A 20,559-nucleotide genomic window follows, 5' to 3' on the forward strand; every position below is an offset into this window, starting at 1 on the left:
GAATAAGCTGAGGGAGAATCAGAGAATGTGGTACTAACAACAATGTAAATGACTGTAATGAAGATCATAAAATCAAGTGGAGGGTAAGATATGACCACAACCTGAACTGCAGGATTCTGATTGAGCAACTTGAATGCATGAATAGCAGGTTGTGGAACCGAAATGGCTCCGACAATTAAGCAACACAATCTTTAGTCCCCTCAGAGTTCGAAAGCGATGGAACACCGGACTCCGGAGTAGTGCCACCGTAATTTGGAGATGACAGGTAAACCCTGAAAATAAAAATGGAATCATAACCAAAAGATTCTGTAACAGATCCAATAAAATAGTAACATGATTTTAACATATCCATATACACAATCATAACACAAGTAATTCAACTTCATCTGATCCATTAGCAGTACATAGAATTGATCCTAAAATAGTATATAGCAGCAATAGTATGCAAAACTCTTTTAGTTTAACATTTCTATCCTATAAAGCAATAATTACCAGAATTTCTGTTTGATCAGAATTTGTTTATTCAAAGTTCCTAAAACCAAATATAAAATGAAAAAGGCAATCAATTGTTCATACAGTACACCATAAGAGCTACTGAAAATTAATCAGAAGGGCTTTGAAGAATTCATAAGGAATCGAATTTCTAAAACGATTTTTAAAAAAATCTGAAAGGAATGAACTTTACTCGTCCAGTGCATCTTTCAGATGAGCAGTTGCTTCTTCAGCCTCCTCCAGGCTTGGAACGCCACCGAACAACACCTGAGCAATCGGTTCGGCTCTGCCGGAGGCGGCGGTTGAAACTTCCGAAGCTACCTACTCAGTAATTAACTGATTTTAAGCTAATTGAAACATAAAGCTTAACGGCTGAAAATAATATTCGAGTATTAGCCCATGATGCTTTCAACGATTACATCAGACCCTGCAATAGTAATAGTTTCAGGTTTAAAAAGGGTAATCGGAGTCTGTCAGACAGCTGCGTGACCATCCCAGCTAGACGACGCGAGCTGATAACGATCCTCTGCGGTCGAGGTAAGCCAACAGTGGGCATCCCAAACCAGTAATCACGCTCTGATCACACAACCTCGGTTCATCAACCAGACTTGGAATCCTGTCTCCTTAGAACTCAAGGATACAGAGGTACGAGCCTATAGAACAGATCCTGTTCAAGTAAGGTCGTGCCCAAGTATCTCCCGGTTCTCTTTTAAATAACATTCACCTTAGTCTTTTCTTCACGATGTGGGATTTTGTTCAGCTTCCAACATAACAGTCACTGTTTTAACTTTAGCCTACACGTTTCTTCCGTTATTTATTTAGCCTTAAAAGGAATATATGGTCTAGACTTTTTTTCCTATTTTATTTAAATAGAATTAAGATTAAATATAAAATTTGAAAAAAAAATTATTTTAAATATTAACTTTTATCCAAATTATTAGTTGTGCGACCTTCTTTGAAAAAAGTGAAATTAATCTAATATCCATTTTTCAAATCAGGAACAATTTTGAAGATTATTATATCAATTTTTAGCTCGATAGTGAATTGATATTTTCTAAAAAGAAATAATTAAATTAACGAGAAATGATAGATAAAAAAACATGATTGAACTATATTTCTTATTCAAATTATATATATATATATATATATATATATATATATATATATATATATGGTAATTAAATTTAAAATCGATTGATTTTGATCAAATAATATCGAAATTTTAAAAAAATGTGTTCAAATCAGATATGATTAAGTGAAGAGTTTGAGTCAAATCAGATTAAGTTTAGGATAAAAATCTTTAATCTGGTCCTACCCAAAGTAATTTTTTTAAAATTCAAAAATAATTACAATAATACTCTTTTTCTATAATTTTTATAATTAAGCCCTCATTTTACCAAATAATTTTTTATATATTTATATTAGGTTAAACAGAATGTGAGTTTTTACTTCAAAATCGAATAGAATCGGGTTCAGATAAAAAAATACTCCTCAAACCGAATGAATAATATATACCTCTCGTATTATATCAGATTCAGATAAAAAAAATATATGTTTTTTTAGATCAAATCAAGTTAATCAAATTTTGATTCAGATTGGGGTATTGTTGTTTCTGTGGATCAAATTTTCAATATAGCTTTGATTCAGATTGGGGTTTAGACGAATGCTTTATGGCCATCGTTGATTCCGGTCGTTCAAGATTTTGTGCGAAGTCCGCAGTCAATCACTTCAGGCGTTTGTGATTACTGATTTCTAGTTTAATAAATTAGACTGCTTTCTAGTTTTTTCTCACTTTATTAAGACGAAACAGGGGTTTCACTTATTTCCAAGATTTTCATATTTGAAAATTTCTATTATGTGTCTTTGTTTGAGGTCTGTATTCTTTTTCCTGTGGAGTGGCTTGCTCTTTCTGTCATATGCATAAGGATTTAAATGAGGCATAGTCGTGGTGCTATTGATTTCATGGAGCTGTGTAGTGCTGCTGCTGTGGTCTTTTTCCCAGGTGTGTTGCGATAGGAGGCTGCTGTTTTGTGTTTAGTCCCCTGTGGTGTTGGTGCTTATGTATACTTTCTTTTTAGTTTCCAGCATAGGTATTTGGTTGTCTGTGTTGTTTATTTATGAGCTGGAGTGTGAATCGTTGTTCGATTGGGGTATGGACTGAATTTTGTAAGATTGGTATGGTTATTTGAACATTACCATCTCAAGGTACACTCTTTTTCCTCTATTTAGGATTAGGGAGGTTTTTTAAAGGATCTTGAGATAATGTACTTTGTTACTCATTATAATATAAAGTACCCTCTTTAAAAAAAAAAAGTTAATAAAAAATCCAACTTACATCTCTAATATATAATATATACCCATCCTAGCTAGCCATTTCACAAGCTGATCCATATGAAAGGACAAACCGACCCACCAATGACGGAAGGGGCCGAGACCAGATTCCCATACTGAGAAGAAAGACATGGATAAACGACACTTGAATGGAAAATTCAAATGGAAATGCCCCATAATAATAATAATAATAATAATAATAATAATAATAATATGGTTTCTGAATTTAGTAGCTAAATTGGTTTAATTAATGTTGGTTAGATGGGGAACTGATATTAGACTATTGTCTTTAGTGAATTCATGCTCTAAGCTTAGTTGGATGTGGGCAGGACGGACACAAAAATTTGTATAAGGGTACGAAGATAAAAAATTATATTAAAAGTTTAAAGAGAGTAAAATTATAAAATCTCAGGAAATGTAAAATCAAATATTTCATATAAAACATAAAGAAAATATCTCTTATATAAGAGAATTTAAAAATTTTATGAGGTACGATCACACCCCAAACACCCCCTCAATCCATCTCTAGATGTGAGTTTTTGTTGTGGCTTATTCCTACGAAAAAAAATATCGGTAGGATGTACAATTTTATTATTTGAATTTGACTGAATAAATTCTTAGCCTAATTTGAGTATAACTGAATTTATTATTATTGTGATATTTTCTACTTTAGACTCTCAAATTAGATTTAGATATGCGATTTTTATTTTTTGATTTACGATTTTTAGTGATATTCCAATAGTTTGATATTCTATTGTGATTCGTTTGTCGATGTAGTCAAATTTATTCATATTTATCTTTTGTTCGAGTTTTTTAGATGAATTTTTTAATATTTTTCCTTATACGATATTTGTATCATATGATCTCAAATGACTAGTTTTTTGTGTCAATGGTTATAAGAATGTGTACTAATTATATTTTTAATTTACGTTTATGATTATAAATATTTATTGTAATTTTATATATTTTATTTTTTAATAAACTATGGGTTTATATTAACATAAAAAAATAATCAGATTGTGGAACATAATTTTTATCAAGAATCAAATCAAATTTCGGATTAAAAATATCAATCAAGTTAAAACTTTATATATATATCGATATCAAGAATCAAATCAGACTTAGAATCAAATTTAAGGCTTTGATTTTTTAGAACACTAAATACTAATATGGTGTAAATCAAAACATCAAAATATCTATTGCAAAATAAGATTGGAGTATGAATTTATAATTAAAAAAAAAGAAAAAGAAAAAGGGAAATGGCGCCCACAAAATAAAAGGTGTATTAATTCCAAAAATGGGAGGGATCCCAAGGAGACATGGCAATGCTTCGTGATAATGCCAAATCAAATGGAAAAAAGAGCATGTACCTACAATCTAGGTGCTTGTGAGGTTGCTTAAACTATGTTTTTTCTCGGTTTTTATAGTTTCATCCTAATTAGTGTAGACCGACATAATTCATATATCTGATTTTGATGAATAAATTTTTTAATAAAAATCTTCTACATATATAAAGACTCGAATTCAAAATATATTTAGATGATATCAAATTATGTATCACTTAAATCTACTATCGTTTTTATTCTTTTCACAAAATAAAAAAATTATGACATTGGACCCACCTTTCTCGCGTAAAACAATAAAGTCGGTCTATAATCATAAGGCTTTATTAGATCACTATGCTTTTGTATATATTGATAGTGTCATAGTGAGGTTAATATAGAGTACATTAGTGGCACATTTACAGTATTTTTTTTGAATTTAGTTGAATTTGTATATTGTTTTTAATATATATTATTATAATATATACTAAAAAATACATAAAAGATAAGTCTGCTTATAGGTATCCGAACCAACATAAATTTCGCCTTGGAAAAAGGCTTTCCTCTCGTGCAAACTTTCAAAAATTATATTTTAAATTCGAATTATTTAAATAAAATTTATCTCTTTAAAACACCGAAACCACTACTTGAAATTCAATTTTGATGGGAAATAAGATTCAAACGAGTCATTTCTTTAATTACAAATCCTAAAACTATTTTTATTTTTTATATAATTAGGGAAAAAACTAATTAACTATTATATATATTTTAAAATATACATATATATTTAAAACTAAAACTAAAGGACACCACCACTATTGGAATCTTGTCCTACTATCTCATAGCCTCAAACCCTTTCTCCTTCCTCGCATTATTCTTCATTATTCCTGAAAAAAAAAACAAATAAACTCAAAATTTTATTTATTAGTCCTTTAAATAAAAAATCAAATAAAAAGAGAGAACACATTTATTAAAAAAATCATACAATAGACTGATTTCAACAGATTTAGTAATTTATTTTGAATTCATATTTAATTATTTTTATATAAAAATTAAGGTAAACTACTTATTACGTTTTAAATAATATTACATTTTTATTCTATTTTGATAATCTAAATTATAAAATTAATGATAATACTTGTGTGGTATAACAGAATCAAAAAGTAATATTATATAAGATTTTGAAAAATATAGGTGACTAAAATAAAAATACAAGAATAATTGAATGATTAAATATGTAGTTTAACCTAAATATTAAGAGTAAGAAAGAAAAGGTAAATATTGTTTTACCTTTTGGTTTACAGAGAGGAGGATCTTCAAAGAGAGACAAAGAGAGTTGTTTATGAGCAACACCAATGTCAAACAAGATAAGCCCAGATTTGGGGTCAAAAACGATGATGTCTTTAACAGGCAACCAGAGGAAGAGTTCTTCTTGGCTTAACCCGACAACACCGCTCAAGCTTCCATAGCTCAGGTTAGCCCTCACCACACTGTCGAAGAACACCCTATTCTCGTACTTTGTCAGGCACGGTTCCCCCAAGAAAACCTCCAGGGTTCCATTGTCGGAGAGTGTGTAAGATTTCACTTCTTTCGGAAGCAGACCTGCTGGTAAGCCTCTTGAAACAAGGAGATCATGGATCGAAGATGACGAAGAAGAAGAAGAGGAGGAGGAGGAAGAGATTAAAAGGAAGGACACTATTATGAGGAAATAAAGTTGTTTTGTTGAATATGCTCTGGTTTTTATGACAGTACTTCTGGAAACTGCCATGGATGATATACTCGAGTTGTGCATGGAAGGATGGAAAAAAGAAATGGGAGAAAAGTAAGTGAAAAAGGGAAAATGGGAAGGTAGTTGGAGGAAACGGGTGTTGAAGCCTGTTAGAGAAGATGGAAGGAGAGGTCGAAAAGTATGATTATGGAGAGATGACACTTTTGTCCTTGGTATATAACCATAATTAAGTATAAGCACGAGATGGGTTGAGTCGGCTTTTTGATCATATCGGCTCCAAAAATAAAGATTTTCACTACTTGATATTGTGTTTAATGATGTTTCCTTCGTCTGTATTTATTTTAAACTTTTGAGGTCAAATTCATTTCCGACTGACACGACACATTTTTTTCTAATTTTATTTTACAAGATAAAGAGGTAATATATATATATAGAGAGAGAGAAACATTATCGTAGTAGTTATATCAAGATGACGTTTATTTGTTATTATGTTAATTTTTTTTACTTTAGATCATCTAATTGGATTTAAATACACAGTTTGCGTTCGGACATAGTTGTCTCACGACATTCAATTCTAATTTACGTTTGTCGGTGATCTTTCAATAGATTCATCTCCTGTTGTGGTTCATTTGTTGATACAATCTCATATGTTTGTACCAATCTTTTGTTTGAGTTTTTGGATGGATTTTAACTTTTCCGTTTTATGATGTCAAGCAATTAGTTTATTGTGTAATGGTTATAGGAAAATGTCATGATTATATACAAGGGCGGAACTATGATGAAATTATGGAAGGGGTAAGTTGCTTATCTTTGAAACTAACAAGGTTCTAAAAGATAATTAAACCAAAAAAATAGAGGATTGAAGCTTAATTTCATTAATTTCAGAATTGGCATATCCTAAAATGTAATTAAATAAAAAATGTTAGAGACAATACTTAATTTCATTTAACTTTAAAATTGATAACGTCTTGAAAAATAATTAAACCAGAAAATTTTAGGAGGGATATGACTTAATTTTAATGGTTTCAAAATTTTTAAGTTCTTAAAATATAATTAAACCATAAAAATTTAGATGAGCCATGTCTCCCTTCCGCCCCCACGTGGTTCCGCCACTGAGCATATATTTAGTTTACGCTTATGGTTGTAAGACTTTCATTGTAATTTTAGATCAAATTAACGACTTCTATTTGCATCAAATTAACTTTTTACTCTAAACCTGACCCAATCCTAACTCTCGTTCTCAAAATCCACTTCATTTCTTCTCGAACCAAAATTTTAAATTTTATATTGATTAGAAAAAAAAATATTTCAATGATAGTGTATCAAATATTAAAATTGATATTGATAAAATTAATAGAGAAAAACTAAACTAGGAATTATCATATAAAATTGAAATTTTATATTATGGCATTAGTTGAATCCTAGCTTTGATTGATATTTTTGATTTTGTGATACGTCTACGTTTTGGCTTGCTTATTGTGGTAAGCTTATAATAAATATGAGGGTAAAGTATAGTAATGGTCACTGAACATTTTTGAAACTTGCATTTAGGTCCCCCAATATTTAAAACTTGCAATACAGTCCCCCAACATTTGTTCCGTTTGCAATATAGTCCCCCAACTTAAACCACAGTTAGAAAATTAGGATAAATTATATAAACGGTCATTGAACTTTTCAGTCACTTGAATTTCGGTCCCCCAACTTTTAAAACTTGCAAAACAGTCATCAATTTCATTCTAAACCCCAATTTCCAAAGTAATTCAATTTTATTCTAAACCCTAAATTCTAAAATACTTCAATTAAATTCTAAAATACTTCAATTTAAGGTAATATAGGCTTGAAGAAAGAGTTCAAGGCACAGACACAACGAATAAAAATATATTTATATAAATGTATATTTATATTTAGATGTATAAATAAAAAATATATTCATATATTAATGTATGAATCATTTATATTTTTTGAATATTTTATTTTTAATAAGAAATTAAAATTATTAATTATATTAGAAATACTCAACTTAAGATTATATATATAATCATGAATTATAAATATGAAAAATATAATTATTAAATTTAGTTTAAAAATATATAAATCTTAAATTTATTCTTTTAAAATATTGTATCAACTAATATTTAAAAAATATATTAAATCTATCAAACAATTTATCAAATATAATATTTTTTATTGTAAAAAATATAATATTTTCCCATCATTTATTGCTTTCAAATTTTTTGCCGAAGTTCAAATCTCATTATTTCCATTTTACATTATATTCTTTTTTTTCTGGCATTGGTCATACTATTAGTATATGTATTATTGTATATCTCTTAACACAAACGATGGTGTTAGCTTAGTGGCTCCACCCTATATCTTTCATTTGCGTGACTCAGGTTTGAGTTTGCCCAAGACCCAAATTTTACTTCTTTGTAACTTAATTTTCTTCTAATTAGGAGGTGACATGTGTCACCAATGACACATATCATGATCATGTGTTAACACATGTCAGATCCTGATTAAATGATTAATTTATTAAATTTTATTTAATTTAGGACCAAATTGATAGCATATATAAATAATTAGGTGGTAACACGTGTCACCAATGACACGTGTCATGATCATGTGCTAACACATGTCAGATCCTAATTAAATGATTAATTTATTAAATTTTATTTAATTTAGGACCAAATTGATTATATAAATAATAAAGACTGAATGTATAATAATGTCAATTCCTTTTAACTGCCACATCATCATTTTTATCAATTGGTAACGACTAGTGGCTTAGTTGAAACAGTTAAATAATTATGTGGTATGATTGATAAATTTAAAAGATCGATGACAAAAGTAAAAAGGGCTAGATAGTTAAGTTGTCAACCGAGTAGTTTACACTTTTATTTATACGTCAAAATAACATTTTATAAATTTAAAATTCGAATTATTTTCAACCTCTTTTATATCCTAACTACTTTTTTTAATTAAAAAATTTCTTCAACAGATAAGAATTATACTATTATATTTATATAAAAAATACGTATCACATGAAATAAGATGAAATTAAATAATAATAACTTTGACATAATTGAATTTAATTTAAGTATTTTGGAATTTAGGGTTTAGAATAAAATTGAATTACTTTGGAAATTGGGGTTTAGAATGAAATTGATGATTGTTTTGCAAGTTTTAAAAGTTGGGGGACCTAAATTCAAGTGACTGAAAAGTTCAATGACCATTTATATAATTTATCCTAATTTTCTAACTGTGGTTTAAGTTGGGGGACCATATTGCAAACGGAATAAATGTTGGGGGACTGTATTGCAAGTTTTAAATGTTGGGGGACCTAAATGCAAGCTTCTGAAATGTTCAGTGACCATTACTATACTTTACCCTAAATATGATGTGGTCCATTGGGTATGATGTAGTCTAAAATTATTTGCATTATTTGGGTTGTTTTTATGTGCATAATTATTTAGTTTGTTGCACAGGAACTGTTAATTGGCATGCGCAAGTTTTGAAAAATAATATTGTAATTTCATGAAAATGGAAAATATTTTGGTTAGATTTAATAGGTCATATAAATGTATTTTTATTAAAAATTAAACTAAAAACAATCATAAAAAATATTGAAATATATAAAAATTCCACTTACTTTTATCCTAATAAAAAAATGGGTCCACTATCAAATTGTTACATGGACGGGAAAGATCAATCAATATCAATATCAATATTTCTTTTTTTTATTCTAATGTTTATTAAAATGATTATTTTGACCCTTGTTCTTTTTTTTCTTTTCGAGTATTGAACATTATTAATTTAATCTATAAAATTTTAAAATACTCAACGTATAATTATAAATTAATTAAAAATATAAAGATAAATTATTTAAAATAAAATTTTAATTACAATATTTTTCATAATCATTTTTGGCTTAAATGCATCATTGCCACCTAAAGTATGTCATTTGTACCGAATTACCTCCTAAAGTATTTTTCGGATATTTTACCATCTAAAAGTTTAAATCGTTACCTCATTTGGCCCAAACCATTGGAAATACCAAGGGTAAATTACATATTTAGTCACTCAACTATTTTCACGATTCTGTTTTGGTCACACAATTATTTTTCTCTCAACATCATCACTAAAGTTTTTGTTTTGTTTTGGTCACCTAAATTAATTCGATTTATTTTTAAATTTTGTAATAAATAAGAATTCATTTATATCATATTTTTTACTCGACACACAGATAGTCAACCCCTAAATATTTTAACCCAACCGAGCTAATATTTTCTTTCTCTTCAAAGTCAATTTTTAGACTAAATATTTCATTCAAATATTAATTAAAATTTTAGATAAATATGTACAATCAAAATTAAATTAAAGAAAAATATATATATCCCATAAAAAGATGACAAACAAGAGACACAATGAACCATTTTTAATGAAGAAAAAAAATAAGTCCCTTTGTTCATGGTACCTATACTTTGACATTGATACCTTAATTCATTAAAAAAAATTTTGTTCTTCCGGTTCAAAGGCTTTGCCTTGATTAATCCAAACCGATTCGTGTCACACATTTAGCTTGGTGATTTAATCTACCAACAGAGATTTTCTGCATACATAAAGACTCGAACTCGATGCCTTGCTTAAATGATATCAAATTGCTTACCACTTGAACCAACTCATGTTGGTTAAAATTATATATTTTTACTTTTAATTAATTAATTTATTATTCTTCCAAAAATTTGTTGTCACGCCCCCTTGCAGCCGTCAATGTTTTTAAGTGAAACCACCGACTCTTTCAAGTTTATAGTAATTATTGGGTTTACGTTGTGTAAGCTTTCATTCATGTATCTTCTAATTAGAGTTCCAGTATCCATACATATGTAACATAAATTAGGGATAACGCAACATTTTTTCTTACACTTTAGTAGCTTTTCTCAACTTGAAATTTGAAACTTTTTTGTCACAATATTCTCTAAACTTTGTAACTTTTCTGATATTTAGTTATTTTAATGATATAAAATTTTAAGATTGTGTCATGTGACATATCATCAAAATGATAAAAGAAATTAAGTTTAGAGGTTACTGTAAACAAAAAAAATATATAATGAACAAGTTAAAAAAAGTTAGTAAATTCAAAAAAAAATTGAATTGATTTATGTGATCAAAATCAAACTAAAATTTAAATTTAATGATGATTTTGAGAGAGAGAATAATTGGGTGACCAAAACAGAATCGTAAAAATAATTGAGTGACTAAATATGTAAGTTACCCTTGCTATTTCTAACAGAGTTCATGGTTTGGGGCAAATGAATTAACGATTTAAACTTCAGTGAGTAAAACATCTTAAAAAATACTTTAAGAATCAACTTAATACAAATGACGTACTTTATGTGACAATAATGCATTTAAACCAAAAAATGTAATGAAAAATAATATAATTAAAATTTTATTTTAAATAATTTTTTTTAGATTTTTAACTAATTTATAATTATAAGTGGAGTTATTTAGAATTTAAAATTTTATAAATTAAATTTATAGTGTTCATCTTCAGTGATACTTATCAGTACTTGTAGAGCGTAGCAGACTAATCCTATAACTTATTATATTTCATTTAACATTGGTAATTTTATACATTGCCAAAATTGTCAATACACTTAAAAAAGAAAAAAAACATTATGATATCAACGAGTTGATTCAAATGGTAAGTAGCTAAATATCTTTTAAGAAGATCTTCGAGTTACTGTGTATGTAGAAAATCTCCGTCAGTAAACACATACACCAAAACTAGATGTGTAATTCCGATCAATCCAAATTAGTCAAGGAGAAACCTTGAGAACCGGGAAGACAATAAAAATAATATTATGATGAAAAGGGACAAAACATATTCTTTATTTACCTTTCTACCACTTGGGAAAAGGAGATAAGCTATCATCTTTATTTCGTTTTAATATCTAAACTTTATTTATTTTTTAAATCACATATAACATTTACTTTATATTTCAATTTGATATCTCACTATTAAAAATTTAGTGGCAGCGATAACATGAAATTATTTTTCCTTTTATGATATTCCACGCGTCTTGGATATCATTAAGTTTTTAACAATGAATACCAAATTAAAAAAAACTAAACTTTTAGTATAATTTAAATATATATATATATATTAAAATGAAAAAAAAAACAATATATTAGGGACTAGCTTACCCTTTTTAATATGTGAAAGGGGGTGTGGGTAATGATTTCGTTACGAGCAGGGTACCAATTGTATGCGACTTGTGTGAAAGAGATGGGTAAGGGCAAAACCGTAATAACGTACTTCATTGGCCCACGTGTCGGCAGTTCTGTCCACACGCTTGACTTTTTTTTTTCATGACCTCTTTCTGTAGTAGAATATAACACCACTGCCCACAAAATCAATATTATTAAAAACATATGTATAATGATAGAAAAGGACACACATCACATGTAAATAAGTGATGGTATACATACCATATATTCTAAGTGATAATATATCACGCATCACGTGTTAAAAGTAATGTTGTGACATATATTACATGTTCAAAATAACAACGTGACATAAACTATATATACATGAGTGATGATGTGATGTATATCATATGTACATAAACGATAACATAACACATACAACATCATCATTTTGGATACATAAGACTTGAAACATCAACAACAAGCATTGAATATTAATTCACTAATAATTTTCATCTAAACAAGAGAAAATTTATCTCAAAATAAAACGTTGAGATTTAAAATTCATGCAAAAATAATAATAATAATAATAATAATAAGGTTAATATATTGTTTATTACCTAAATAAGGTTCCAACTCATGTATTCATGTGATAACAGAACTAATACAAATGACCTAAATTTATAGAACGGATATGTAGTAACCCTCGAGCATGGGTTTCCAAAACATGCATAATAGGACTTGTACTTGCCAAGTGCTAATCTGCCCACGAACCATTCATGAACTGTCAACAAAAAGAAAAGAAAATCAAGTTGTATGATGAAAACAAAACTTTGAGACCAACATGGCCAAAAGGAGCATGCAAAGCTGTTTCTAGCAACACGAGCATCGGATAAGAGTATACGACTAACACGAGTATGTTTAACTTTTTCCTTCCGTTTTCAATGCATTTGGAGAGTCATTAGATGGCTATATTTTGGAGTCATATCCGGATATGGGTTGGGCATGAGTAGTACTTTGAGAAAAAACATGAAGAGTCAGAACAACGTAGATATTCTGATACCTTGTCAAGATGATGGTTCCGATGGACTTGCCGCTTGCTTTGGTCTGAACTGTCCGGCAGGAGGACCGTCTTTTCGTCTTTCGTATTTTTTGCTTACATATTTTGAATCTTTTCTTGCCTTTGGTTGATAAGTAGGGTATTTGCAGGGTATTATTTCCCCATTGATATATTTATCACCTAAAAGTACACCAAACCGTATATTATATTATCATATTGAAACAAAAACTTCGCATAATTAAAGATAATAGGCAAACCAACCTCCATAATCTTTGTTTTTGACATCTATGTAGGAATCAGGCAGCACCCAAAGAACTCCGGGCAATCCTGCATCCAAAACAATAAAATTCATTCTCGAAGTCATAGATAACAACATCATTTAAACCTATGTGATTCAGGTTCGAATGTGAGTGTCATATACGGATATGTGCTCAACATTGGTATGCTCAATCTTTCTGAACCTTTTCATGTATATGGAGGGTTCTTCGACCATGCATCAGACGTAGATTTCAAACACGGGTATTTCAAGTAACATAGGTTTAAACAAATGAGTTGCAATGAAAATCTTCTTACCCTTGAACTTCTCCGAGGTTTCTTCCGATACAGTGCATTGGAAACCGGTATACGTAGTGGTGCTAAAAGCATACATGTTCTTCTTCGCTTCTTCCATGCTGCAATAAAGATTGGGGGGGGGGATTCATCTGAGATTTCTTCATTACAATAACTCGATTTTCATACATTCACTAAATGGCGATTTTTGTATATTGATTTACTAAACATTAATCAGGTAACATAGGTTCTTAATTATTTAAAAAATGCACAAAGAAGGCATCTCAATTTTGATAACTAAGAAATGCTGATCCATGATATCTAGCCTGGAAAAAGACTGCCGACAACCCAAAAGAATGCTACGACATACGAATCGTGAGCATTCTAACTAGTTAAGATACAAAGTTCTTGACATTAACTCACTCTGTCAAGAACCTTTTGAGGTTCTCACAATCTGAGCTGACAAATTCAGGTAAACAGGTACATTACAAGCCTAACACAAAGATATTCTGTCCTAAGTGGCCTCAATTTCTAAGGACACACTGTTATAATTTTGTCTGAAAATCATTATAACAAGCCAGATGAATTGCATAACTTTTTTCCTTATCAGTCTGCTTTTTAACTTCATTGGAAACTACTGATTATGATAATTCAGAATATTTATGAACAATGCAATGTTCAATCTTGTTTCTTTCATTCAATCCAAGGCTCCATCTTTGTTCATCATCTTCAAGCTCAGACAATTGGATATGTTACCATAATAATAAACCCTTCACCTCAAACTCAATGGGAATCAATCAATCAAGACACTGCATATAAAGAAGTGATCGACGACCTTCCCTAAGTTCATGAGAACTCTTGCTCTTAGACGTCAAAGAAAATATATTTAACAAAGGAATCCTTTTTACATGTTCCAATAACGAACTAAGGGGAAAAAACTAAGCTGCCCCATTAATTAAACATTTCTCGGGAAACAAACATACAGAGAAAGGGGAAAAGTTGAATTTAGCAGCATTTCTATACCAAAAACGAGCAAAACCCATAAAATCTCACCAAATTTGACAATCGTCCAACAAAACGAAAACAAACCCAAAAAAAGAAGCCAAAGTTGCATAAAAATTTCATATTTTCATTATTTTCTACTAGAAAAATACTACCCAGGAAGAAGAAAGTGTCACCTGCCAAGGACAGTAGCTAGGGTGTTAATATAAGTCTCAATCATCTGTTCTCTTGTAGGAGCAGGGTCTTTAGGGAACTCCATAACAATAAGCCAATGGTTATAATCACATCCAGGTAACATTATCGTTTCCCTGGGCTCATTGCTGCTGCTCCTCTTGGGCGAGTAGTCACTGTCACGTGCTGCAGCTTTGATGACACGATGACGACCAGTTGAGGATGAAGGAAAGTACTGAATCAGTGAGTTTACTCGGAGAGTCGGCGGTGGAGTGAGCTGGGGACGAGCTGAAAGAAAGGGTTTTGAAGGTAGAAGGAGAGAAGAAGGGTTTAACAAAGTCGCCATTGGAAGTGTCAGAGAAGAAGATTAGATTGTGATATTTTTCTCAAGTGACGAAATTTAAGGGAAAAATAAGGTTTGAAGATATTTGATATACTTAAAGTAAATTACAACAATGACCACTTAACTATGGAAATATTCTATTTTGATCATTAATCTTTCAATTTTGTCAATAAAGTCAATTAACTCTTTAGACGTTGCTGATCAAGCACTTGTCATTAACATTTGACAAAGTAGTAGTCGTGATATTTAAAAAATTTGTATAATTATATATTTGATCCTTATAGTTTACTAAGGTAAAGCACAAGGACTTTCTGTGCTAATGTTGCACTGAATTATAAGGATATGGGAGAATTCTTAAAAGAATTCTCCAAATACAAGGACAAAATTAGAAGAAATTGAATATACTTGTATCAGATAATGGCATATCTGATAAACTAAATGAGAAATGGGATCAATGAGAATTCTAGCACAGTTCAAAAGGTTGACAAACATCATTTTTATCTTGCCTCAACCACTGTGATTGCAAAATCATTAGAACAAGCTGAAGAATTAGCAGCTTCAACCAGATCTCTCTCAGTGAAAAACCCTGGTTGTTTAGGCTGTTGCAATGGAACTTCACTACTTAGCATCAGAACAACATCCGACATGCTTGGCCTGTCTACAAGACTTCGTTGCACGCATAATAGGCCGACATGAATCAATCTTAGTACTTCGAATCGGTTGCAGGTTTCTTTAATTCCATCAGCAGCCAGCTCCATGGAATTCCCATCACAGAATAGTCTCCATGCCTGTGAAAATATAGCTCATTGTCGATATCGACTGTGCTTAACTACCGTAGCATATAAATCTCTGATATTGATATAAGAAGACTAAAAGACTTACATGTCCAAGAAGGTTGTGTTGATGATCAGGATGAGAGAACCCTCTATTCTTCTTCCCACTCACAATCTCTAGAACCAAGACACCGAAGCTGAAAACATCGGATTTAATCGAGTAAAGTCCATCGATTGCATACTCCGGAGACATGTAACCACTGTGGGGGAAAACAAGATCGAAAATAAGAACACAAGTTTACAAGTTTCGATCTGGTATGGTTCGAGAGCTAATTTGCATATTGCAGATGTATATATCACACAGTTTGAGTTCATTACTTACAATGTTCCCACCACTCTCTTTGTGTTTGCTATGGTTTCTTTTTCTCCAAAACTTCTAGCCAAGCCGAAGTCAGAAATTCTGGCATTCATTTCATTGTCTAATAGAACATTACCGGCTTTCAAATCTCTATGTATTATTCTCTGTCTTGAATCCTGATGAAGATAAAGCAGGCCTCGAGCAATCCCGTCGACGATGTGCTTGCACATCGGCCAATCTAGCAACATGCTTCGGGCTTGGTCTTTCAAACAAGTCAAGCCAATTTATTGTTTGTCAGCTCTCTGAGCACAGAGGAGATTGGTAGAATGATAACGGAATAGATTAATGTTAAACAGACTCGATTTTCTGGTTCGGATGATCGAAGACGTACCGAAAATAAAGAAGTCCAGGCTCTTGTTAGGCATGTATTCATAGATCAACATCTTTTCATCTGCTTGAATGCAGCATCCAAGGAGCTTCACTAAATTCCTGTGCTGAAGCTTTGAAATATGTTTAACTTCGTTTGTGAACTCATCGAGTCCTTGGTTCGAACTTTTCGAAAGCCTCTTAACTGCAATTTCTTGTCCATTCTTCAAAACACCCTAAAAAAACATATTATCATGTTAGTGAATGTTCATTTCAGAAATATGTTATTCGAACTCTTCATTTTCCCTAAAACACGACACTCGTCAAGCAACTTTCCTGATTACAGTACACCTTAAAACATCTAGTGGAAGAAAACAGTAGTCATGAGTGGCATTTGATCATATTGTTACCTTGTAGACACATCCGAAACCTCCTTCTCCGAGTATGTTCTTGATCGAGAAGTTACTCGTTGCACGAATGATACTTCTTAAATCGAATACCGGTAACTCTAGATCTTCCTCGTGAGTTTGATAATCATAAGCACCGCCATCTGAAGGGGGTGTCATCAATCCTGTGAGGAAACAAGTTGAGTAAAATATAACATAGCGACCTATTAATGCAAAATCAAGCATGCTCGAGATCTGTATTAATCGAGTATGTTAGATATGGACTCGAATTAGAACGAGAAATGAAAAAGATAACAACCCTTTTTCCGATTTTTCTTCCTTCTTAGAAACACGACCAGGGTTAGGCCAGCAATCAGCACTCCTGAAGATGATGTAGCTGCAATTATTGTTATGTTTGCATTGGATCGTGCTTTGTTTCTTTCGATCACATTTTGATCTACATGAATAGGCAAATCAGAGAGTCATGTTCATCAATAGGTCAGTTTGTATCGAAATTCAAGGCTTGATCGGCATATTTCGTACCTAGTTCTGATGCAGCAACCTTCACATAGATATCTTGACCACTATCGGTTATGTATCGTGTATCGATAAGGTCATTAAACCAGAGCAAGCACCCGCTTCCTCCGTTTGTAATGTTCAAATTCGCATAAGCCGTGCACGAGCAATTCGCCAAGCAGATGTTCTTGCACTCCTCTAAGTTCAAACTGTAATTATACCATGAATGTTTTGTTTCAGGCACCTTTACTGCAGAGACCTGTATAAATCCATAATCTCCTGAACAGTTTAACTGTGTTTTTCTCACACAACCTCCCGTCCCCGGTGTTGCTTCCCATTCGCTCGAGCTTCTCGGTACGAAACCTCTCATGCAACTACATACGGGAGACCTGTTGTTGTCACATATGCCATTTGCACCACATAAGGCATATCTGTCACAGTTATCTACATAGAGTGGAAGATTTCGAATCCAACCTCGATTCGGGTCGATCCATGAAAAGGGCTCTATAGCTCCGTTCTCACTACTTAGCACTCCCCTTAAAAGAATCGAGTTATTACGAGGAATGAATGTTAGATATACCTCATTGTCATTAAATACAAAATCATAAGTATACATGGGGTTTTCTTTCATCTCAAGTAACCCACTCAACCGCTCACCGTTGTAAGGTCCAGACCGGAATCTAATAGTCGAACCCTCTCTAACAACAATCTCCGGAAATCCACCGAGCTCGAACTGATACGTGAACTTTCCTGCAGAAGGATCATCATGAGTTTTCCAAGACGATAAGTACCGATCGAGGCCAGTTCTCAAGTCCCTACCAATCTTCATCCCTGCAATGAATGTATTTCCTGGATAATCAAAACTTTGCCAAATGAAGTTTCCTGGATTACTATCTAGCTCATCTTTTACAACAAGATTTCCCGAGTCCAATAGCTGCACGACCGGATTCCGAACAGGCCTCGATACATTGGAGGACCAAATGATGCTGCGATTACCATCTAGAAGGACAAGGGTCCCCTGGTTTGTAACTTCTACGACGCCTGACGTATCATTGAGAGGCACTTCCCTATTAGCCACCCATGGAACCGATGTGACCGAATTCGTATACCATATCCCCAAGTACCTTCTGCTGCTGGAACCTGTTCTAAAGAATCCCAGTTCGAAAACTCCACCAGCCGAAACCAAGGTATCGCCGTCTCGAATCGAAATACTGGTATTTAAGCTTTCCACTGCAATGGATACTGTTAAATATGCCCATAAAAAGGAACAAAGCAGAAGCAAGATAAATTCCGCCATTGATGAGATGTGAAACTGAAACATGGAAACCCCATTCCTTATATCAAACTTTTTCCATCAGAATATCACAATTTCAATTTTGATACCTCAGCTCTCTCAAGGAGACTTTTGTTGACCAATGCTAAAGCCATCTCGTGGGCTCAAAATTCTAATCTTCGTATGTTCTATTAAATGGACCACAATTTTAATCCCGTCCAGCTCAGTTGATAGAGCACAAGGCTCTTAATCTTGTGGTCGTGGGATCGAATCCTATGGTGGGCAAATTTTGACTGCCAGAGGTCTACCACGGAAGCTGCTCTCAACCCGGTGTTAGGGGCAACCTACTATCCTACCTTCCCTTACCCCATTACATATGGGAAAAGGGTCAGCTAATATTTTAATATAAAACTTTGGGTCCGTTTATATCATAAAATCTTATATCAATCCCTGGTCTAGGTATGAATGAATTGCCAGCAAACATAGCCATCCATAAATTTTGCTTTTCGAATGCATCCGGTAATGGAAATGCTAATCCTCGATTTAAGGCCGTGGCTAGGTTGTTGGAGGTCCTGTGTAAATTCTTATAAAGGGGCCCTTAGATCTCGAACTTACTTTTTGGCTCCTATTTTTTTGGCTTCTTAATGACAACAACTAATAGATATACTCGATTTTAGGCTCTTAAAAATAGGGGCCTCTATTTTTTAGGATCTTTTAATGGCAACAACTGATAGATATACTCGATTTCAGAGCCCTTATTTTTTGAGACCCCTATTTTTTAAGACTTCTTAATAACAACAACTAATAGATATACTTGATTTCGAAACCCCTATTTTTTGAGACCATGCGCCGTCGCGCACCTTGCGCACCCTCAGCCACGCCCTTGCCTGGATTAAACTCAGCAGTGTGAATTATATGTATGAATTCAATTTACAACACGTAGATATTTTTTATATTTCATGTCAACGATCATGATGGCACGTAAACTATCTAAAAGTCAAAAATCATGCATTACGTACGTCACCGATTGTAATTTTCTTTGGCGTTGTTTTCTTTTTCCTGTGATCTGGCTGCTTGCTTTGACTAAACCTGATTTGTTTATTATGATCTATCTTTTCGGTTTTCATATTTACAGTTAACTGAGAGCATCTCTAAAATACAACCGATTAATATAAAATTTTAAAAAATATATAATGAACTATAATCGAAAATTTTATCAACCGTGTAGCTTTTTCGAAATAAAATGGATAATATTTTAAGTTGAAACAAAAAATATTACGTTTTCTATAACAAATCATATAAATTACATAATTATTCTGATTACAACTTAAAATGTTATCGTAAAAAAACTATGTAACATTCTCGCCTGTAACTAAAATTATTACCAATTATATATATTTTTAGAGTAGACATTATAAGATTTTAGAATAAAACACACGACAATATAATATTCTCGATTATAATTGAAATTATTATTAATTGTAACTGTTAAAACTTGTCATAAATTAACCTTAGGTTTCCCGTTGCACCCCGTTGCACAACAGAACTACCTTTAACTCAAGGGCTTAAATTACGGTTGTAGAAGCGTTTTCTGACCGTAAGATTCGGATCATATCTACACAATCACTTCCATCTTCCAACTCAAACTGCAATGTCCTTTGCACACACACACACACCA

General features: G+C 31.9%; 3 protein-coding genes and 1 non-coding gene across 4 annotated transcripts; all 4 read right to left on the minus strand.

Annotated features, from left to right (window-relative positions):
• Positions 1-959: 959 nt before the first annotated feature.
• Positions 960-1,177, minus strand: LOC120169215. The gene has a single exon (XR_005520643.1). It is a non-coding gene; the product is annotated as a small nucleolar RNA U3 (small nucleolar RNA).
• A 3,615-nt stretch (positions 1,178-4,792) lies between these two features.
• Positions 4,793-6,023, minus strand: LOC120169201. The gene is made up of 2 exons (XM_039177410.1): positions 5,436-6,023; positions 4,793-5,032 (listed from the first exon to the last, which is right to left on the minus strand). The coding sequence occupies exons 1-2, from the start codon at positions 5,935-5,937 to the stop codon at positions 4,980-4,982; spliced, it is 555 nt and encodes a 184-aa protein (XP_039033341.1). The 5' UTR covers positions 5,938-6,023; the 3' UTR covers positions 4,793-4,979.
• Positions 6,024-12,709: 6,686 nt separating this feature from the next.
• LOC120169200 (multiple organellar RNA editing factor 9, chloroplastic-like) lies at positions 12,710-15,251 on the minus strand. The gene is made up of 5 exons (XM_039177409.1): positions 14,872-15,251; positions 13,718-13,815; positions 13,406-13,471; positions 13,148-13,324; positions 12,710-12,868 (listed from the first exon to the last, which is right to left on the minus strand). Exons 1-4 carry the CDS (start codon positions 15,210-15,212, stop codon positions 13,152-13,154), a joined length of 678 nt encoding a protein of 225 aa, XP_039033340.1. The 5' UTR covers positions 15,213-15,251; the 3' UTR covers positions 12,710-12,868; positions 13,148-13,151.
• A 420-nt stretch (positions 15,252-15,671) lies between these two features.
• Positions 15,672-18,994, minus strand: LOC120169141 (G-type lectin S-receptor-like serine/threonine-protein kinase At4g27290). Its single transcript, XM_039177361.1, has 7 exons — positions 17,636-18,994; positions 17,412-17,549; positions 17,117-17,277; positions 16,732-16,942; positions 16,365-16,602; positions 16,092-16,242; positions 15,672-15,997 (listed from the first exon to the last, which is right to left on the minus strand). Exons 1-7 carry the CDS (start codon positions 18,927-18,929, stop codon positions 15,707-15,709), a joined length of 2,484 nt encoding a protein of 827 aa, XP_039033292.1. The 5' UTR covers positions 18,930-18,994; the 3' UTR covers positions 15,672-15,706.
• Positions 18,995-20,559: the final 1,565 nt, after the last annotated feature.

This window comes from Hibiscus syriacus, unplaced genomic scaffold, assembly GCF_006381635.1.
Source record: "Hibiscus syriacus cultivar Baekdansim isolate YM2019G1 unplaced genomic scaffold, ASM638163v2 tig00111754_pilon, whole genome shotgun sequence".
Lineage (NCBI taxonomy): Eukaryota > Viridiplantae > Streptophyta > Magnoliopsida > Malvales > Malvaceae > Hibiscus > Hibiscus syriacus.